This window comes from Solanum stenotomum, chromosome 8 (genome assembly GCF_019186545.1).
Source record: "Solanum stenotomum isolate F172 chromosome 8, ASM1918654v1, whole genome shotgun sequence".
In the NCBI taxonomy this organism is placed as follows: Eukaryota; Viridiplantae; Streptophyta; class Magnoliopsida; order Solanales; family Solanaceae; genus Solanum; species Solanum stenotomum.
The window spans coordinates 16,929,268-16,951,452 of record NC_064289.1 but is presented as its reverse complement, the minus strand read 5'-3'; the positions used below and the strand labels follow the sequence as shown (position 1 = coordinate 16,951,452).

At 34.8% G+C, this 22,185-nt stretch overlaps 1 protein-coding gene across 1 annotated transcript; it reads left to right on the top strand.

Annotated features, from left to right (window-relative positions):
• The first annotated feature begins 2,545 nt into the window (after positions 1-2,545).
• On the top strand, positions 2,546-5,632 carry LOC125873555 (probable RNA helicase SDE3). The gene is given in 4 exon segments (XM_049554463.1): positions 2,546-3,331; positions 3,406-3,579; positions 3,845-5,296; positions 5,384-5,632. Coding segments are annotated over 4 exon segments (2,661 nt in total).
• Positions 5,633-22,185: the final 16,553 nt, after the last annotated feature.

Genomic DNA, 22,185 nt, shown 5'->3' with positions numbered 1-22,185 from the left:
CTTAGCGATCTTAGTCGTAAAGGGCTTACTTGAGCTTACAAGATCGTGAAAGATTCGTGAGTAAGTTGTCAAGTGCCGCACGGAGCTTTAGTAAGACTCTAAGTCCGTGACACATAGCTAGTTATCCCATAACTAAAGGTTATTTGTGACTACAACTTTGAGATGCCATAATAAATGCCCATTTGTGCAAGTTTCACCTTGTTACTGAAGAACAACTTTTAGCAACAACAATAGTCTTTACAAATCCTTTTTTATAGTTGGCAAAATTGTCACCATTAAACACATTTATTCAACTACCAAATAACCAAAATAAGTAGCAAATTTTCAGTGCAACCAAATTCTTTAAAATTAATATATAGCTATTTAAAAGCATCTAGTACTATTTTACAAACTGCAAAAATATTCTCAAGCCGAACATTATAAGAACTTCAAGTCAATTGTATACTACATACTACTTAAGTGAGATTGAATGCATATACATGTGTTCAAAAAAACGTCCATTGCACGCCTTCAAGCTCTTCCTTGGTCATCATCATAAATTCCAAATAAAATACTACATCTCTTCTCTCCTTTGAAGAAAAGTATTACCAAATGCAACTTCAACTTCAATTTCTTAAATATCAAGTAAAGTAAAAAAGTATCGAAATCTATGACGAAACATCTATTAAATGATCCAACAACAGCCAGGGACACAAATAAAGTACCTAGACGTACTGTTATTTGCTTAGAGATTATGAGCCTTTGAGAAGCTCTCAGTTACTTGAAGAGGGACTTTGTTAATAATTCATCGGACAGATAATCAACTACTTCATCAACCTCTCGAAGAAAACATTTCTAAATTATAAATCTTATTTTGATTCTCTTGTTTAGGATTGTAAGACACTACTGAATGATTTACAATTATTATCATTTTTTCTGTTTACGTTCTAACCTTGCCTTTAGGGAAGGCAATATGGTGGCTGACAAGCTGTTAGCTAATTAGCTGTTTCCGTAATCAAGTTAGAGCTCTTTTTAAGAATAATCAAGACGGACTTCCATATCGTAGAATTAGATATGTCAAGTGACTATTATTTCTATGTTTGATTATATGAAACCGGAGTTTGTAGCATTAATTATCTTTCCAGCTCGCTTATAATTTGAGTAGTAATTGAAGAAAATTCATTAAAATAAGAAGAGACTATATTCCTGTTCAGTCAACTACTTATTAAATTTGTAATCTGAGTATAGATTACGTAAATCTAATATTGCTAACTATAATTATGTACCGTTGTCTCTTAGTGACATTCCACAATTACTCATCTCTAATTAAGTTTAAACCCTTCTTCTCTGTTCTCTCTTTCTAGAGAACAAAATCAAGGTGAGTTTTCCTTCGTATCTGTTTTATTTGATCTGCGTTTTTAGTTTTCTCAACTCATTTGTGATTGTGTGTTTAATTTTCTTATGTGTATGGTTTGATTTTAAGATTTTGTAGAATTTGGCCTAATTTTGATTTTCAATATTTTTATTTGTGGACAAGAGGGACTTGTGCGTGTGACAAATATTCCTCACTTTCAATTCTATGGTTCTGAGTTTGAGTGAGCAAAAAGTTGGGTGTGAGTTCTGGGGAGGGGTTAAAAAATTAAAATTATTTGTGATTTTCTGACTTGGAACCTTGCAATAATTCAGAAAAGTTGATTATTAGGCTTGTTTATCTATACTTTTGGGGTGTCCGAAAAAGTGGATGTATATTTAAGTTAACAGTTAAGTATCAAAAAAGACAACTTACATATATTGAAAAACCATTAGGTGTGTTCATTGTGAAGGAATCTGTTTTTTTTTTTTTGAAAATAAGTGCGTTTCTTATTTATATTCTTACTAGTCTCTAGGCACGTGCTCCGCATGTGTATTCCATATCCATAGTCATATAATTTTGTAAAAAGAAAATTCTATTATAATGAAATCACGGTGCAGGTATGCATTTATAATTTTGATGTAGACTTGATTTTCAATATTTTTATTTGTGGACAAGAGGGACTTTCTCCTGTGACAAACATTCCTCACTTTCAATCGTATGGTTTTGAGTTTTGAATTTTGAGTGAGCAAAATGTTGGGTGTGAGCAGCTCTGGGGAGGGGTTAAAAATTTAAAATTATTTGTGATTTTGTGACCTGGAACCTTGCAATAGTTCAGAAAAGTTGATTATTAGGCTTATCAATCTATACTTTCGGGGTGTCCGAAAAAGTGGATGTATATTTAAGTAACATCTTTAAGTATCAAAAAGGAGAACTTACATTGAAAAACCATTTAGGTGCGTTCAGTGTGAAGGAAGATGTTTTCCGTAGAAAATAAGTGTGTTTCTTATTTATTTTCTTATGTCTAAATGAAAACTTGCTGCTTGTTCTCATAATTTTCATTTTACTATCAGATTGTTTGTGTAAAAGTGATTCAGCTTAAGTGTCAAGTGTTGTGGTAATTAATTCATTCATGTTAACTTTCTCCATGAATCTAAAAATTTGGCAGTTGTACAATAACTTTCAGGTTCTTGTTCAAATTCCTTTCAATTACTCATGGCCACAATTGCTTATAAGTCAGATGATGAATACTCAACTATTACTGATAAAGGAGACATTGGATTCATAGACTTTGACAAATATAAATAAGCTTATAGCTACAATCCAAATGAAGAGAGTGATATAGTTGTTATATCTGTTCCATTTCCGCTGATAGAGGGAAAACCTAAATCAGGCTTTGTTGGGGAAACTGTTGTTGATTCAATCACAATAGAGAATACTACCAATGAAACCGTGGAGCTGTGGTCAATTAAGATCTATGACTCGAAACCTGAGGATTCATTCACGCTATCTCTGATGAAACCTCCAACTGCTTGTTCTGACTTGCAATATGTTGAGGAATTCATGGAGTCCTTTAGCTTAGAGGATAGAATGTTACAACCAGGTCGGCCACTAACTGTATGGCTGACTTGTAAACCCAAAGAAATTGGATTGCACACATCAGCTGTGCATTTCAATGTGGGTGATGACAACATAGAAAGGCTAGTTTTTGTCTTATCTGAGGACAAGGTTTCCCAATCCCTGAATTCGAGTAGGCCATTCCACAGAAACAGAAGGAAGAAAGCGCCAGCAATAGATGTTGGATTCGTTGGGGGTTCTCGTCCTATGAGGGATTCATATAGTATATTCAGACACAAACTTCTGTCATATCCAATTCCACGGGATGTAAGGGAAATGATAGAGAAGAAACGATTTCCTGATGTTATTGGGGAAGGTTTAAGAAGAGATAATTACGTTGCCTATTTTAGAACTTTACTAGCAATTGAAGAAATCAAGATGGAGGTTTGTGTACAGATTTTGATTTAAGTAATACTTGATTTTGGGTAGTACTAATATCTTATAGTTTCTTGCATCAGGAAGACATGAGGGACTATGATATGGAGTCCGTCACCATGAAGCGCAGGGGACCACACTTTTTGTCCCTTCATGTCCCAGGGCTGGCTGAGAGGAGGCCATCGCTTGTTGATGGTGATCATATCTTTGCAAAGCTAGCTACCACATGTGCTAGTGAGATCATTACCCCTTACCAGGTGCATTCACATTTATTATTGAAGAAATAAGGAAAGTAGTTATTTTAATTCAATAAAGTTTCTATTCCTTATAAGTAGTCTTCTGCACTTCTTTTCCTAATTTAAAGTCTTTTTGTAATATTGTTTCTGTTTTAGATTTCATTTTCATCTACTTTACTTGAAAGGTTAGAACTATTGTTATTTCTAGCTGCTTGTTTTTAAGCTGCATGTCATTACAATCAAAAGAATGAAATGTTTTAACATAAACTTGGTGGTTCTTGCACAGGGTTATATTCACCGAGTTGAAGCAGAAGAGGTATTTTTGAAGTTTGATAAGGAATTTCACGACAACCATGTAGGTAGAAACCTTTACAACGTGCAGTTTGCCTTCAACCGTATGGGAGTGCGGAGGTTGCATCAAGCCATTGAAGCGACAGAAAGCTTAGATGGAGAAATTATATTTCCATCAGTCATATCCAGCACAAGAAACATACAAGCTGCTGTGCTGGCACCTCGTAATTCATGTATGCTTAACAAGGAGCAAACAAGTGCTGTTGAAAAGATTCTCGGGTGCGAAGGAGGGGCTCCATATGTTATCCATGGGCCTCCTGGTACAGGAAAAACAAGGACTCTTATAGAAGCTATCATCCAGCTACATATTACGAGGAAAGATGCTCGAGTTCTTGTGTGTGCACCTTCAAATAGTGCTGCAGACCATATACTTGAGAAACTTATGAGTCAGCAGAATGTTGAAGTGCGGGAGCATGAGATATTTAGGTTGAATGCACTCACACGTCCTTTAGACGATGTGAATCCTAGTTGCCTTCGGTTTTGCAATGTTGAAGATAATGCTTTTAAGTGTCCTCTTCTGAGGGAGCTTAGAAGATATAGGGTTATCATATCTACATATGCTAGCGCATTTCTTCTTTATGCACAAGGCATCAAACGAGGACACTTGTCTCATATTTTCTTGGACGAGGCAGGACAGGCATCGGAGCCTGATACCATGATTCCTCTGTCACATCTTTTAAGGAAGGAGACAGTAGTTGTACTAGCTGGTGACCCTCGGCAACTTGGTCCTGTAGTTTTCTCAAAAGATGCTGAAAGGTATGGATTGGGGAGGTCATACATGGAAAGGTTATTTGAATGTGAGTTATATAGTTCTCTCAACGAAAATAATGCTACCAGACTAGTAAGGAACTATCGGTGTCATCCGGCAATTTTGCAGCTTCCTTCAGAAATGTTTTATGGAGGAGAGTGTATGAGTATCCCATGTAAAGAAGATGATAAAACTTGGCTTCCACCAAACAAGGAATTTCCTTTGCTTTTCATTGGTATACAAGGTTGTGATGAAAGGGAAGGAAACAACCCATCATGGTTCAACAGGATCGAAGCAAGCAAGGTAGTAGAGATCATCAGAGATCTCATACAGAACAAAGGTCTCAAAGAGGAAGATATTGGGGTGATAACACCTTACAGGCAGCAAGTACTCAAAATAAGAAGAGCCCTAATTCAGAGCTTTGATTGGGCTAATATAAAGGTTGGCAGCGTAGAGCAATTCCAAGGTCAGGAGAGACAAGTTATTATCATATCCACCGTCCGATCAACTATACAGCATAATGACTTTGATAGAATCCATTATTTAGGATTTTTGAACAATCCGAGAAGGTTCAATGTTGCTGTTACAAGAGCTAGATCATTGCTTGTAGTTATCGGGAATCCACACATCATCTGCAAGGTAAGCCATTTACTTATTATGTATTCCCATAGTAAAGGTGGAGTTTCTGTCTATCCTTTTTCTGAATATCTTTATTTTTATTCGCAGGACCACTACTGGAACAAACTTTTGTGGTATTGTGCAGACAATGGCTCCTACAAAGGCTGCTTCTTACCTGAAAAACTGGAGATTGTTCAAGACGACTCGGAACAAGCAAAAAGTTGGGACTGTGAAGGAGCACAAGCTAATGATTGGAACCAAGATCAAGACCAAGGGGGACAAGTACACAATTGGGATCAAGACCAAGAACAAGGAGGATATGTTAACAATTGGGACCAAGAATTGGGAACAAGTTAACAATTGGGATCAAGATGAATGGGGACAAGCCAAGAATTGGAATGATGACGGCAATGAAGAGAAACAGAGTTTTCAGCCAGCTTCAGTGCACTACACCTCGTTCCCTATTATGGATGAAGCTGAATGGTCTGATGGTTGGAAATAACATCATTATGCTTTTGGAGGTTGCGTTGAACCACAAAACTCACAGATAGATTTCTTTTCAAGTTCTGTACTAGCATGTGCAGTTTTTACATTTGAAAATTTTCAAGCTCAGGAATGCACTACATATATTCTGTTTTAAATTTTACTTAAAACTGTTGGTGATTACAAGTTTATTGTGGACTATTTTCAGTTTGCAATGAAGAACATTTGTTTATTCAAACTGCATTTTTAGTGGTTCATCAAATGTGTCTTTAATTTATTCTCAAACGAATTAACAAGTGGCCCTTTACAACAACAGTTTCTGTCTTGTTTGCTAGTTCTTGCAAAATGATCTGAGAACTTGACTTGGATGTTGCGGGGATTACAAGTGTTGGCACCATATTCTGCATTTTATATTGGTTGGTCTGCATGTGGTGCTCGCTCTTTCTTGTTATGAATTAGCATAACTTCTCATTACCTTCTCTAGTGATATGCCCGCAGCTTCCAAAAAAGGCAATAACATTGATCAATATTCAATACTCATAGGGCCAATCATTGCAGGAAGTTAATGTTAATTAGTATTCCCCTACCTCATGGAACAAGTTTCCTTTTGAAAAATGTAATCAGATGGAATGATACCATGTAATCACATGGAAGAAGATACTTTATTCCTCTAAGTAAGCAATGTATAAATACAATAGTTTGTGTGCTAACTTAGGAAAAAAATAAAAGATGATTCCTAAAAATTTGTAATTCCTATAAATATGCTATCTAAATAAGGCTATGTACTTTACTAGGAATGAAGTCTATATATATTCTATAACACTCCCCTTTAAGTTGGAGCATAAATACTAATCACGCCCAACTTGTTACAAAGATAATCTACTCTAGTTCCATGCAACACCTTTGTGAGCAAATCAGTCATCAGTTGCTCTCATGTGTTCACATAGCCAGTGGAAATCAAGTTCTCATGAATTTTCTCATGAATAAAATGACAGTCAACCTCAATATGTTTAGTTCTTTCATAATACACCGAATTTGAGGCAATATGAAGAGCAGCTTGATTATCGCACCAAAGTTTTGTTGGTGTATGATGCTTTAGGCCAATTTTCGTTAAAAGACGATGTATCCACATAATCTCACACGTAGACTGTGACATAGCTCTATACTCAGATTCTGCACTGGACCGAGATACAATACTTTGCTTCTTACTCCTCCATGAAACTAGGTTCCCTCAAACAGAGATACAATAGCCTCTAGTCGATCTCTTATCAATTTTGGATCAAACATAATCCGCATCTGCAAAAAACTCACCATGAGTATGATTGTGATTGCTATACAATATGCCAAATCCAGGGGAACTTTTCAAGTAACACATAATCTATGTCAAGGCTTCCCAATGTTCGATCGTAGGAGTGGACATGAATTGGCTAACAACACTTACCGCAAAAGCAATATCCGAATGAGTCACAGTAAGGTAGTTTTATTCCCCAACTAACCTTCTATATTTCTCTGGAGTATCAAAAGGATCACCATCATCTTTCGTAAAATGCATGTTGGAAACCATTGGAGTACTAGAGGGTTTGGCTGCCAACTTTTTGGTGTCTGCAAGTAGGTCAAGAATTTACTTTCTCTGTGATAGAAAATTTTTCTTCTTGCTTCTATTTACTTCTACACCCAAAAAGTATTTTAACTGACCTAAGTCTTTCGTATGAAACCTAGTATGAAGGAAAGACTTAAGGGAAGAGATTCTCGTATAATCACTTCCTCTGATGACAATGTCATCAATATATACAACAAGAAGGATCGTGCATGTAGTTGATTGCTGATAGAAAACTGAGTGATCACATTTGCTCATTTTCAACCCAAACTCTTGAACTGCATCACTGAACTTGCAAAACCAAACACGAGGATTCTGCTTCAAGCCATATAAGGACTTCTTCAAATGGTAGACTTGCAGTCATATATACTTCCTATTGAAGATCACCATGAAGGAAAAGATTCTTAATATCCAACTGATTTAAAGACGAATTCTTTGAAGCAGCTAGAACAATGAATAAGCGAACAAAAGTGAGTTTGGCAACTGGAGAAAAGGTGTTTGAATAATCTACTCCATATGTCTGAGAATACCCTTTAGTCACAAGCCTCTTGCCACAGAACCATCTAGATTAACTTTAACCGTGAACACCCACTTACATCCCACTGGTTTCTTTCCGTTGGCTAAATCCACCAAATCCCATGTGCGATTTCCTCTAAGGCATGATTTCTTCAAGCAACACATCAGACCATCCAGGATGATTCAAAGCCTCCCTCACTGTTTTAGGTACAAAGATAAAATCTAGAGAAACAATCAAGGATCTAGACGTCAAGCATAAACAATCATATGAAACAAAATTAGCAATGGAATATGTGAATTTACATGTCCATGTACCTTTGCGGAGAGCAATGGGGAGATCTTGATGAAGTAACTAGTGATGGACATGTATTATCGGTCTCTCGCCTCCCCGACTAAACATCAACAATTTGTAGTCTTACAGGAGCTGTTGAAGGCACAATAGGTTATTCTTGCTCAATAGAAAAACTAGGGGATGAGAGAGCCACATCATCTGATTGTTTTGTCACAGAATAAATAACTTGATAGACCAACCACTCATCTTCCTCCCCTTGACTTGTAGAAATATGAGGTGAATAGAAAAATGGTGTAGTCTCTGATACCACATCAGTCAACACAAGATATCTGCCTAGTTCTATAGAATAACATTGTTATCCTTTCTGAAAGTGAGAATAACATAGAAAACACCTTTTAATGCCTTGGGATCTAACTTGGAAACAAATGATCGGACATCTCGAACATAACATGTGCTTCCAAACACCTAGTTTCCATTAGAAATAGTGACTTGTTTGGAAAAAGAACTTTGAAAGGCGCATTACCAACAAGTACAGTAGATGATATGCAATTTATTGGAAAATAAGCTGTAGAGACCGCATCGGCCCAAAACTGCTTAGGAACCTTAATTTGAAACAAAAGTGCATGAGCTGCTTAGGAAACTACATAAGAAAATTAACTAAAGTTACAATTGATCTCTTCACAGCAATATAATCAGACATCACTTGATTTTGTTGGATTTTAAAAGGTGTGAATGAAAAATGAAGAGTTGCGACTTTTATGAAAAGTTGCGACTTTTATGAAAAGTTGTGACTTTTATGAAAAGTTGTGACTTTTATGAAAAGTTGTGACTTTTATGAAGAGTTGTGACTTTTATGAAAAGTTGTGACTTTTATGAAAGGTTGTGACCTTTCCGAAAGATTGTGACTTTCCCAAAGGGTTGTGACCTTTCCTGTAAGGCACAATAAGAACCTTTTCACACTAACCTTTGTTTTCTATAAATTGAGGGATTTCCTCTCATTTTAAAAAAACCAATTTTTCTAGACTTCTACTAGCGCTACTAAATCAAGTATTCTAAGTGTACTTTACTGCCGTTGAGTGGTTCGCTGACATTGTGGTTTTAGGTATCGATACACCGGTGAGGAAGATCGTTCTATCTTGGGAGGATATATTCCATTAACCTCAGGTATTTGAGGGGAATAATTTCCTTAAGGGGACACTGTGCATTCAGTGGACTCGATTTTCTTCTTTAAGAAAAATATTTTGTATATTGTTTCTAATCTGTTTCTGATTCTATTTTCTCTACTGGTTTGATTTTCTAGTTCTGAAATGCTCTTTAAATTTTGTTGTTTCTTATCAAGTTCTTCAAAGTTTTTGTTCTAAGTATCTTAGGAATACAAGATGAACAACAATCTTAAGGAAATTATTGTTCTATTGGTATTTCTTGTATTCTACTGGTTGAGGGAAACAGATCATGGAAATAGAAGATTAATGCACTACTTCTTCAGAATTCGATGCCTTGTTTAGCAAGGTCAAAGTGAGAAAGTACCAGAAAAATTGGTGGTGCTTCGATTAAATATTACACCAGGTAACCTTCTTATTATTTATCTAAGGAGGAAAATAGTTTCTAAAAGTCAACTATTTTGATATTTATCATGTGTATTGTCTTTGGAAAAAACATCTGCAAACCATATGTTTTTGAATGAATTTTCATTGGCACATAGTGTTGTCTTTAAAATTCTTTAGTTTGCAGAATAAGATTTGCATATTTTAGAGATAGTATGTCAAAATGTTATAGTTGGAAGTCTATTTGAAAAGAAAAACACATCTATGTGATAATCTAAGAATATGTTTTATTCTGTTTGGAGACTTTTTTTTTTTGTAGTTTTGTACTCCATGTGAAATTTGATTGTGTTTGATTTTGTAGACTAAAAACTTTTGTAGTTTTCTACTCTGGATAAATTAGACCGTGCAATTGGTTTGAAGAATATGAAATCTTCACATAATAAGTTAGCGTTGTACTTTTGATTTTCTATAAACTTCACTGTTATATAGAAACAAATTGTACAAAAAAATTTATCTTTGTTGTTAGTATTCTAAATACTAAGTGGTATGTCTATTTGTGATAGAGGAAAAATATCAGTGACTTAGAATTTGTGATTTTGTGCCTCTATATAATGAACTTTGACTTTGTGTAAAGATTGTCAAAGAGAATTGAAGCACTATAATTCTTTTGTAGAATATTATTGTCAAAAGTGGTTTCATGTTGCCAATGACATTTTGATAGTATGAGAATAAATATGTGGAAAAACTATTTTCAAATACTTGAAAAATATGTTTGAGATCATATTTAAAATGTGGGGGGTTCTTTGCTTATGATTACGATAAAATTAGACTTAGTGTCTAATTTAAATTTGGAGCACAAGATATGAAATCTAATGATACTTTTGTATTATGTTAGGCCCACAAAATATTTGGAGTGTATTTGATATTGTGGTTGTTGAGTTTCTCTTTTACTAGTATATGGTATGACTAGTATGAAACTACCAAATTATATATATACTTGTTCAAAATAGTTGTGTTTTTTTATGAAAGAGTATCACTTAAATGTGATTTTTCATGAAAAGATATGTCTTTTAAAATATAACTATTTGTATAGACATGAATATTGGTGAATAGTCATTTGTCATGTTTTGTAAAAGAAGCAATTCGACTATATTGTCTTTATTGGACCCGATGAAACTATGTTCATGGGTAGTTCCATAACAATCAAATTGAAATTTATGGAAAGGTCCTTCTGAAAAGGACATTTGACAAGGTGCTAACTCTTAACAATGTTTGTATCAGACAAAATTGTAATAAGTAAAAAAAAAATATATGTGAGAAAAAGCTACCTCACAGAGGGCTTTTCAAACTCAATATTTTATGCTTGAGTCAAACTGTTTGTGATATGAACGCTTGGGACATGTCAATTACAAAACCTAGTAAGGAAAACTGTTCAACTTAGAAGTTTTGTCTAACTTTGAGTGCAATAAATAAAAATGTCAAGTTTGTGTGAAATCTAAGTACGCTAAGCATTCTTATAAATCTGTTGAAAGGAATTCTAATCCCTTAGAGTTGATTTAAACTGACATTTTTATATGAAGTCAACACCATCTTGTGGTGGGAAAAAGTATCTCATAACTTTTATTGAAAAGTGCATTTGATACGGTTATATCTATTTACTGAATGGTAAGGATGAAGCAATAGAAACGTCCAGACAATATAATACTGAAGTTAAAAATCAGTTGGGAAAAAGATAAGAAGTGATAGGGATGGAGAGTATAAATCTCCTTTTGCAGACATATGTTTGGAAAGTGGAATTATCCATCAAACTACTGCCCTATTGACCTCAATCTAATTGAATTGCGGAGGGAAAAAAATTAAACTTTGAAAGAAATGATGGATGCATTACTTATTAGTTCAGGTTTACCACAAATTTTGTGTGGAGAAACTATCCTTACTGCAAAAGGGAACAATAAAAAATTTTGTCTTTTCAGAAAGAAAACAATTTTGCTTGTTCAGGACACAATCTATTCCATATGAGAAATGGAAAGAAATAAAATCCAACTTGAAATATTTCAAAGTGTGGGGGTGTCAAACCAAAGTTAAAGTTCCTATTCCTAAAAGGATTAAAATAGGACCTAAGACTGTGGACTGTAAAATTAGACTTGAGTAGTCTATTGAAGGGTCTAAAAGACCTTGGAAAGAACAAAAGGAAAATGTACTTAATAAAGAGATTATAGGCGTAGTAAATGTCAAAGAACATCTACTTTCTTCAGAGCTGATTTCGTAATATTTCCTATGTCTTCTATGGACTCATTCTTTTGAAAAGATGGTGTCAATAGTGAGATTGATTCAATTTTGAGCAACCATAATGGAAGTTGATTGATCTTCCTCCAAGAAATGAACCTTTAAGATCTAAATGGATCTTTAAAAGGAAAATGAAAGTTGATGGGACTATTGACAAATATAAGGCTTGACTTGTAGTCAAAGGATACATACAAAAGGAGGTCTAAATTACTTTGATACATACTCCCCAGTAACAAGGATAACATTTATTAGGGTATTGATAGCACTAGCAGTCGTGCATGATCTTGAAATCCATAAAATGGATGTTAAGAAAGCCTTCTGAAATGGAGAGTTGGAGGAAGAAATTTACATGGAACAACCAAAGAGTTTTGTGGTTTCTGGTAAAGAAAAGAAAGTGTGTGAACTTGTTAAGTCACTTTATGGACTAAAACAAACACCCAAATAATGACATCAGAAATTTGACCAAATCATGTGACAAATGGATTAAGAATGATGAAAGTGATAAATGTGTTTACATTTAAATCACAAGGTCATTGTTTGTTTGTATATTGGTGATATGTTGAACATCAGTAGAGATACTAATGACATAAATGCCACTAAACATATGCGAGAAAACAACTTTGATATGTAAGATCTTAGAGTTGCTGATGTGATCTTAGGTATAAGAATCCTTAGAACTCCATAATGTTTAGCATTGTCACGGTCTCATTACATTGAAAAGGTACTTGAATATTTCATATATTTTTTTTTTGTAATATTTTGAAGACTCCAATAAATGTGAGCTTTACACTTCAAAAGAATGAAGGTGAAAGTGATTCACAGATGGATTATTCTAGAGTATTGGGAAATATGATGTATATCAGAAAGTGTACGCGATCAGATATAGCATGTGCTATTAATAAACTGAGTCGGTTCACAAGTAATCTCAATCTAATTCATTGGATGATAATGAAAAGAGTTTTGGGGTATTTAAAACATACTCAAAACTATGTCTTGCATTATAACAAATATCCAACAGTATTGAAAGGATATAGTAATGCAAATTGGATCATCGGGATCAAATGAAGTAAAATCCACAAGTGGATATGTGTTTACTCTTGGTAGAAGAGCAGTCTCTTAGAAATCTTCCAAAAAGACATGTATCGCTAGCTCTACAATGATCTCTGAGCTAGGTACTCTAGATAAGGCCAGTGAATAAGTTGAAAGACTCCAGAATTTCTTCATAGATATTGTTTTTTGGTCCAAACCTTTGGCATCAGTATGCATACACTTTGATAGTCAAGATGCAATAGGCAGGGCATCAAGCATGATATATAACGAAAAGTCTTGTCATATAAAACATAAACATATTACCGTTATAAAACTACTCTCTAGTGGAATTATCACAGACTATGTAAAGTCAAATGATAATGTGTCGGATCCACTTAAAAAAAGGCCTAACTAGAGAGAAAGTTGAAAGATCATCTAAGGGAATGGGTTTACGGCTTAGGACAAGTTATCATGGCAGTAACTGTTGTGAATCAAGTCGACTTTGTACGGGCCTATGTGTTAGGAATTTTGAATGAGACTGATTTATATGGAATTATTGGGCCGAGTAATATGCTGGAGAGTTTTATATGGGATCCAGGCCCAATTAGCTATTGTTAAAAAAGTCCAGGGATTAGAAAGAACGGTTATGCAAATTATGTCGAAGCTTTGGCTTTCAGTTATCCCTCATTCCCTTTCTCTGTTCAAGTATCTCATCCCCTTCTAGTTACCTTCTTCTATGTTGATCTATCCGTAATTAGTGTGTTATTACTTTGTTGTGTGTATTAAACGTTGTAATGTTTATCCAATAAATATTATATATCAGTGTTTGTGTTAGGAATCGAGTTTGTTTCATTGGTGCTTTCATTCAGAGGTCTCTCAAATGGAGGACCATAGAGTACTCAAGGATTTTGTTGATGATTTAATATGAGAAATAAAGGATTCTATCCTTAAAGATCTCATAGAATTTCGTTCGATGTTGCTGGAGGTTTTGGGGGGAAAGGCTACATCTTTTGAACCCCAAAATACAATTACAAATGCAAAATTATGGCAGTTTCGAGGCAAGAATCCAGAGGTTTGGATAGTCCAAGCAGAGCATTATTTCGATTTCCATAAAATTGAGAAAGATCAGAAACTTAATGTGGCGTCGTTCTACCTTGATGGTGGAAATGGTACCAATGGCTATTTAGAAATAATCAACTACTTGATTGGCCATATTTTACTGATAAGGTGAGAATTCGATTTAAACAAAAAGGATTTGAGTTCACGGGAGAGAGATTCGCTAATTTCGAACATGTAACATATGTGACGGAGTACCAATATTGTTGTGAGGATAGCCTCGGTGAGTCAGGTTTACTATTCCCAATTCACACATATGTTTATCCACAATGGAGAAACATAACCAATTCACTTTTATCGCAATATAACGGCGAACAATCAAAATGCAAAAGAAATACCAATGCGCACAAGGTGTTCGATGAATCGTCTGATAGGCACAAAGATGCAAATTCTCTCTGTACATCCAGTAAGCCTATTGATTTACCCCTAATGATCTGGTAAGTTCTGTTTCCAAAATTGAAAATAGTTGTGGTGATGATGTTGAAAATGAAGACAAGAATGATGAAGAGGAAATTGTAACCATCAGAGACAAACCTATAAAATTTGTGATTGCAAATGCAAACAAACCTTCATTCTGGATTAATTCTATAGTATCTACTACATGTGGCCTTTCCATGTTTAATATATGCAAAGCTTTAGATGATCGTTGGAATCAATTGTTTGCTTACCCTGTCAGGCTTGCTCAACGTTAGGAGGAGATGCCTTCTATTTCTTACACTTTCAATTATGCCAAACTTATGAGCAAAGTTACTAATTATGGTCGGAACTGGAATTATTTTATCCTTGGATATGCGTCCTGAACTTGTTGAATGTGAGGATTATGATCTTAAATGTTTGGGGTCTCAAAGTAATTTAGTTGGAAAGGGTATATTTTTACATGTATGGGATCCTGGAATACATCGGCAGTTTGTGAAGTTAAACAATTTGAATAGTGGCATTTTGTTCCACATCCAAACTCAAGATGTTCTTGTGAATATAAAGCAACTTAAGAGACCTATTTGCGTATTAACTGTGCATCGGCGAGAATCCTTCCTTGTTGGTGATGGAATTGAAAAGTGGATGGTGCGTTGCTGGAATTCTCAGAAAGTAGATCACCAACAACTATTTGAAATCTTCGAAAAAAAACATGAGCATGTTCTTGCAAAGTGGACGACAGAGCGATATGGTAAATATAGATGGGTTGAAGATTTGGATGGTAATAATAAAATAAAATGCAATATGTGTCGTATAGTTGTCCATCAAGAATTCCAAGGAGTGAGCAATGCTCAGAATCTTACTTCATGGTTCTATCTAGCATGTGCAAAACTTGATTTTAAAAAAAGTTATTACTTTTATCCAACCCCTTGTGGTATATTAATGGCAAGTGGTAATGCCTTTCTCTGGACCTATGTTACATTTGTATGGTCTCATCTTGAAGTTGCTTATCATAATGTGGATACAATGATGAACCACATTAAACAGTACATCAGTGTATTGACTAAAAACGAAATGGAAGCAACATTGTCATTGGAATTCCTGTCAGTCTGTATTGATGTATTTCCAATTACAGCATATGCATATGTTGATGAGAATGTCATATTTGATATTCACTTAGTCAAGTGGCTATTGATATATTCCCTCCAAAGGATTGATCAGGAAGATAAAAAAGATACAATACTTGTTAAAGCAACTTTTAACACATATCCAGGTCTTAACAAGTTTGCCGTAATAATATCAATATTGTTCTACCCGAACCTTGAGGACAAGGTTCTTATTGAGGATGGGAGTATTGTTGTGAATCAAGTCGACTTTGTACGGGCCTATGTGTTAGGAATTTTGAATGAGACTGATTTATATGGAATTATTGGGCCGAGTAATATGCTGGAGAGTTTTATATGGGATCCAGGCCCAATTATCTATTGTTAAAAAGGTCTAGGGAGTAGAAAGAACGGTTATGCAAATTATGTCGAAGCTTTAGCTTTTAGTTATCCCTCATTCCCTTCCTCTGTTCTAGTATCTCATCCCTTCTCGTTACCTTCTTCTATGTTGATCTATCCGTAATTAGTGTGTTATTACTTTGTTGTGTGTATTAAACGTTGTAATGTTTATCCAGTAAATATTATATATCAGTGTTTGTGTTAGGAATCGAGTTTGTTTCAGTAACTCTACCTAGCAGATTGGAGATCCCAAGAGTTAGGTTCAAGGAGAAAAACAAAGTTGTGACTGACTGTTTGACATTGTCAACCAACTCAATCCATTCTCATGATGAAGACAATGTTCAGGAACAAAGATACAACATTAAGGCTTGTTAATGAGTTAATAAAGCTTAATGTTTTTAATGATTTGCTAAGTTTGGCAGATTTGACCAAATAGTGTATCTACGCGATAACACGGTTAGAAATCACCTATGTGAGTGTGAAGTGTAAGTCGCTTCAAAGAGGAAGAGTGTCAAAAGCCCATTTCTCTATACACTCATGAAATCAAGAGGTGTTCATGGCTGAAACGAACACAACCGTAAGAACCATAAACGGTAAAGGGTTGATTGTGTGACATATAGTTGTTTAGGTATCGCCAAAGCTTGACGGTTCAAAGATATCAAATCTACCGATTGACCAAGTATATCCGACATATGTTCACTACAGAAAGTTCAAATGGAAACCTACTTATCCAGATATAATTAATTCTTGCTTGTAAGGTACACACTTGTCTGTTTCTTTGTCTTGGATTCATTCCCCATTCATGCGGGGGATTGTTGGGTTTAAAATGTGTGAATGGAAAATGAAGAGTTGCGACTTTTATGAAGAGTTGTGACTTTTATGAAGAGTTGTGACTTTTATGAAAGGTTGTGACCTTTCCGAAAGATTGTGACTTTTCCAAAGGGTTGTGACCTTTCCGGTAAGGCACAATATGAACTTTTCACATTTCCCTTTGTTTTCTATAAATTGAGGGATTTCCTCTTATTTTAAGAAAACCAATTTTTCTGGACTTCTTCTACTACTACTAAATCAATTATTCTAAGTGTATTTTACTATCGTTGAGTGGTTCGCTGACACCGTGGTTTTAGGTACCGATACACCGGTGAGTAAGATCGTTCTATCCTGGGAGGATATATTCCATTAACCTCGGGTACTTGAGGGGAATAATTTCCTTAAGGGGACACTGTGCATTCAGTAGGCTCGATTTTCTTCTTTAAGAAAAATATTTTGTATATTGTTTCTAATCTGGTTTTGATTTTATTTTCTCTACTGGTTTTATTTTCTAGTTCTGAAAATGCTCTTTAAACTTTGTTGTTTCTTATCAAGTTCTTCCAAGTTTTTGTTCTAAGTATCTTACAAGATAACAAACAGATTTTCAGTGAGAAAAGATTTCCTGAAACACATTCTACTCCTTGTTTACTTCTAAAACTAATACATCCTTGTGACATGAGAGATAAATAAGGTATTTTAATTAGTTTTGCTCCTTGTTCACTTGATTTTTTTTGGCTTAAGAAAATGGGGAAATAGAGGGAAGAAAGGAACAAAATTTAAGGAAAAGCAATAAACTGTAGTATTGGTGACATAAAAGATAAATAAGGTATTTTAATTCATTTTTGCAGATTTTACAGAACAAATGGAAGAGAGAATAAAAAGATCAAAATTTGATAAAAAATATAAATTCTAATCCTACTCTAAATATTTTTGGGATAATATTTAATACTAATCATATCATATCATATATTACTAAAAGGGGGAACAAAACAAGTTAAAAGTTGAAATACCATTTTATCCCTACACTAAATAAAAATATTATGAAATAGCTAATCAATTAAATATTAAATAGTAATTATATTATTATTATTATTATTATTATTATTATTATTATTATTATTATTATATTACACTAAATTCTAAAAGTGGAAAGGTGTTAAGTAAAATATTCAAAGAAAATTGTTAGACGTTTTTATCCTTTTAAAAAATAAATTAGTTACATTTTTTCAACAAAAAAAGTTGTATTTATTTTTATTTTCTCCTTCAATTTATTTAAAATAATATGTGTAACACACCAGAAAATGGTAGGTTAAACTAGAGCTAAACGTAAGGTTTAAATATTATAAAAATGACCCCCCGTAGATTAGTAGACCATTTAGACTTGACATAAGGGTTTTAAGAGTCAGGGCCTAAGGGGCAAGTGCCAAGTCAAAGGGGCAAGCCAAGGCCAAAGGCCAAGGCGACCCCAAACTTGAGCACATTGCCTCAACTTCCACGGCCATCACCACGACTCGTGGAGGCCTCATGGAGTTGCCTTGGCCAAAGGAGAGAAGCCTCCAAATGTCCTAGCCACTGCCTCAACTTCACGAAAGGGACCATGGCTCGTGGTCTTGACCACGGCTCGTGGAGCCCTTCGTGAAGATCCCTTAGGCATTCGAGCTAGGGATCCCAAAAGGCATGTCTATTGCCTCAAGGACCACGAGAGGGACCACGACTCATGGAGCCCCTCGTGGTAATGCCTTGGACTGTGAGCCTCATGCCACATTTGTGTAGCTACTTCCCCAACCTTCACAAGGGGGACCACGGGTAGTGGTCCTCACCACGACTAATGAAGGGGCTCGTGAAGCCTAATGGGGGGACTTAAATGAGGGTCAATTAAGTCATTTCCTTTTTAGTCCAATTAAAGTGGGGTTATTTTGGGGATTCTTGGGGGGTTCTATATAAGTTGATTTTAAATCAATTTCCCTAAAACAAAGTCATTATACTCAAACACCAAATCAAATTCCCAAATCCTCTCCTCTCCAATATTTCTCTCTCTAAGACTCCATTGAAGAACAAGAACAAGGTCAAGCTTAGGGTTCAAGGAGCAACTTCTTGACCTCAAATTCGTGAAGGATCTACAATCAAGGTATGAGAGTCTTGATTCACGGTAAGCTTTCTTCCATGAAGCCTTTAAACTCTCAATTTCAATTAGTAGATTTTCCCAAAACCTAGGGTTTTCAATCTAAGTCATGGGTTCTTCCTAAAAACGATTTCAATGGGTTAATTGTCTTATATTATGATTGAGTTGTTGTTTAATGGTGATTTTTATAGTAAAGTCCCCCATGAACCCATGAATTTCCCCATGACCCAGTTTCATGAATTGTGATAGGTGTATCGATGCAAGATGAATACTATGAATTGTGTCTATGGTATTTTAGTTATTGAATCTTGTTTTATCCATGACTGATGTAGTATTTCTAGGTGTGATTGTGAGACATGATTAATGACCCTTGAAGGGTAAATTATGAAGGTTTGTACATGTTGATGAAAGTTGTGTATGAACTTATAATTCACTTAGAAAGTGAAGATCCTATGACTATTGTGTAAATTGTGGTATTGTTGAAAGATCATTCACCCCTTACCCTTACACATGACTATGTATGAATTGTCAAGGATGATGATAAGGTTGTTGTGTTGATTGAAAGGCTATTCTTATGAAACACTATGAATATGATGTGAAAGGGTTACTCACATGTTAATGACGATTCTACCTTAGGCAAGTAGGACACCTTCTTTCGGTGTGGGGTTACACGACACCAGATTCCATGTAGCTCACATGGTCTATGTCGGTAATGGCTAATTTTCCCTACATGATAAGATAATGAATATGACACGAACTATACTTATGACTTCTTGATAAGATTTACTTAGTAGGAGTGGGGGTATGGGACTTTACTTTTACATTGCACAAGTAGACTTTGAAAGGGGTTATGGGATGGTTTTCTATGCTATGATAAGATATGAATGTATGTATGTATGTTGAATGGATTGTTGCTATGGATGACTTTCCTTATGTTCAAGTTAATGTACATGACTATTTCCTTGTCTATGAGTATTGACTATGATGAGGTCTATGTATGTTATGTATGACTAGGGTGGCCTCAAAGGAGTACTTAGTATTAACTTAATGTATTTTGAATAATGACAGGAGATCAAGGAAAGCAAAATATGCGTATGACTACAAAAGAAGGCAATAAGATAAATCAACAGAGTGATTCAAGCAGAAGATATGGAGATCATACAGCCTTCATCAATGGAGGATAAATGGATACTACGTCAATCAGATATCCATTTATCAGAAGCCAAAAAGGAAATGACAATCAAGATGACAAGGCAATCAATTGGAATCAATCAGATTACCAATCACTAGAAGCCAAAAAGGGAAAAACGAAATAGACAGCAACTCAAGATAGCAAGGAACATCAACAAAGGATCAACTCACTGATCACTGAAGGAACATCAACAAAGGATCAACTCACTAATCACTGAAGATCACTGAGATTCGAAGGAACATTGCACAAGTCTCCAACCAATTTCTGATTCAAGGCAGAACTAAAATTAGTATCTCAAATCAAGGTCTCAATCAAGGAATCATTACAAATTCTTGATTGAAGTAAACACCTTGGGTTTTCCTATTAGAGCAAAAGTCACCTTAACACTCAGCCTATAAATGAAGTACTAGACAGACGACTAATATACACAACTTCACTTGAGCTTATAGAGCAATCTTCTTTTATCTTTCATAAAGCTTTGTAATCACGTGAGTGAAACAATTAAAAAGAAAAAAGAAAGAAAGATTCTGAGTGTAGGTTTACAAGTAGAAGAAGTGTCAAGATAGAACTTCTGATTTGCATATCAGACACGATCAAATCAAGGAAACTCCGTACATCTCAAGTTCACTTCAAAGCTCTAAAGGAAACCCTTGAAACCCAAGGGGACTGGACTAGGCACCACTCGATGATCCGAACCAGTAGAAAAACATTATGTGTTATTTACTTATTGCAAGCTACTATTATTATATATCTACTTTACTAGCATGCAGGTGAGTTGACTGGTCACTACAGGAAGTCGACTAAGAGATATTTTAATTCACCCCCCCCCCCCCCCGAACTCTTAAATTTCACTTAGTGTGGTTGGTATTATGGAATGCCAATCATACATTGCACAAGTACAACTTAAGGTTACTAAAAAGATGGTTATATTATGTCACAATGTTCTCACATGATAAATGTGCTTATGACTTGTGTTTTACATTAAAAGTGCATGGTGATTCTCAAACTTGGTAAATGCATACTTTTTAACCAAAATGTCCTTTTTATCATATTTCAAGGATTTTTATGCATGCTTCCATACTTAGTACATATTTGTGCTAACCCCTATTTCTTCTACATTTTTGAAAAGTGTAGGTTCCGGCTAGGTGAAATGTACTTCCTTTCTTGACAAAGGCTTGGATTACTCATCTCCAAGACTTGTGGTGAGTCCTCATGGTTCAAGGACAAGATGTCATTCACTTCTAGTTGTTTTTCTTATAGACTACTTTTGAGACTTTTGATTGTAAAGGGTTGTGACCCTATTGATATACTATTGTAGTAGATGGTTAATGAGACAATGTCTAGAATTCGCTTTTGATTTTAATAACAATACTTCGATTGTAATTAAAATTCCGCATCATTTCTATTTCTATTTACTATGTCTATGTATGCTAAGAGCTTGTATGAGACTCCTTCGGGGTCAAGTACGCTGTGTTGCATCTAGGGGTACCCCTGGGTCGTGATAATATGGTTACTTAATTTGTTAAATATTAATATTTTAATTACATAATGATATATATGAAGCCCAACAACTATACTTTAATTCTTATGGTATGGCATTATAATTATAATTGATTAGATTAATTAATTTAATTAAAGTAAAAGGCAAAACAATGTATGAAACTCTTCCAATTCACTGACTCTTTGAATTTTGAAATCAAAAATAAAATTTATGTGTCATGATTCAATGTGTCTCATTATTGAAACTCTTCCAATTCAGTGGCTCTTTGAATTTTGAAACCAAAAAAAAATCTATGTGTCATGATTCAATGTGTCTCATTATTGAATTTTGATAGGTGAAAAGACAATTAAATATCACTATAAATATCAATAAATTATAACCACAATTTTCTTGTCCCTAGATCATTGTATTCTTTTCTTTTTTTTCATCTACGGTTCTCAAATCTTCTTCCTAGATAATGATATAACATATCATCAAGAAGCTAACTGAGGAGAAGAACAGATGAC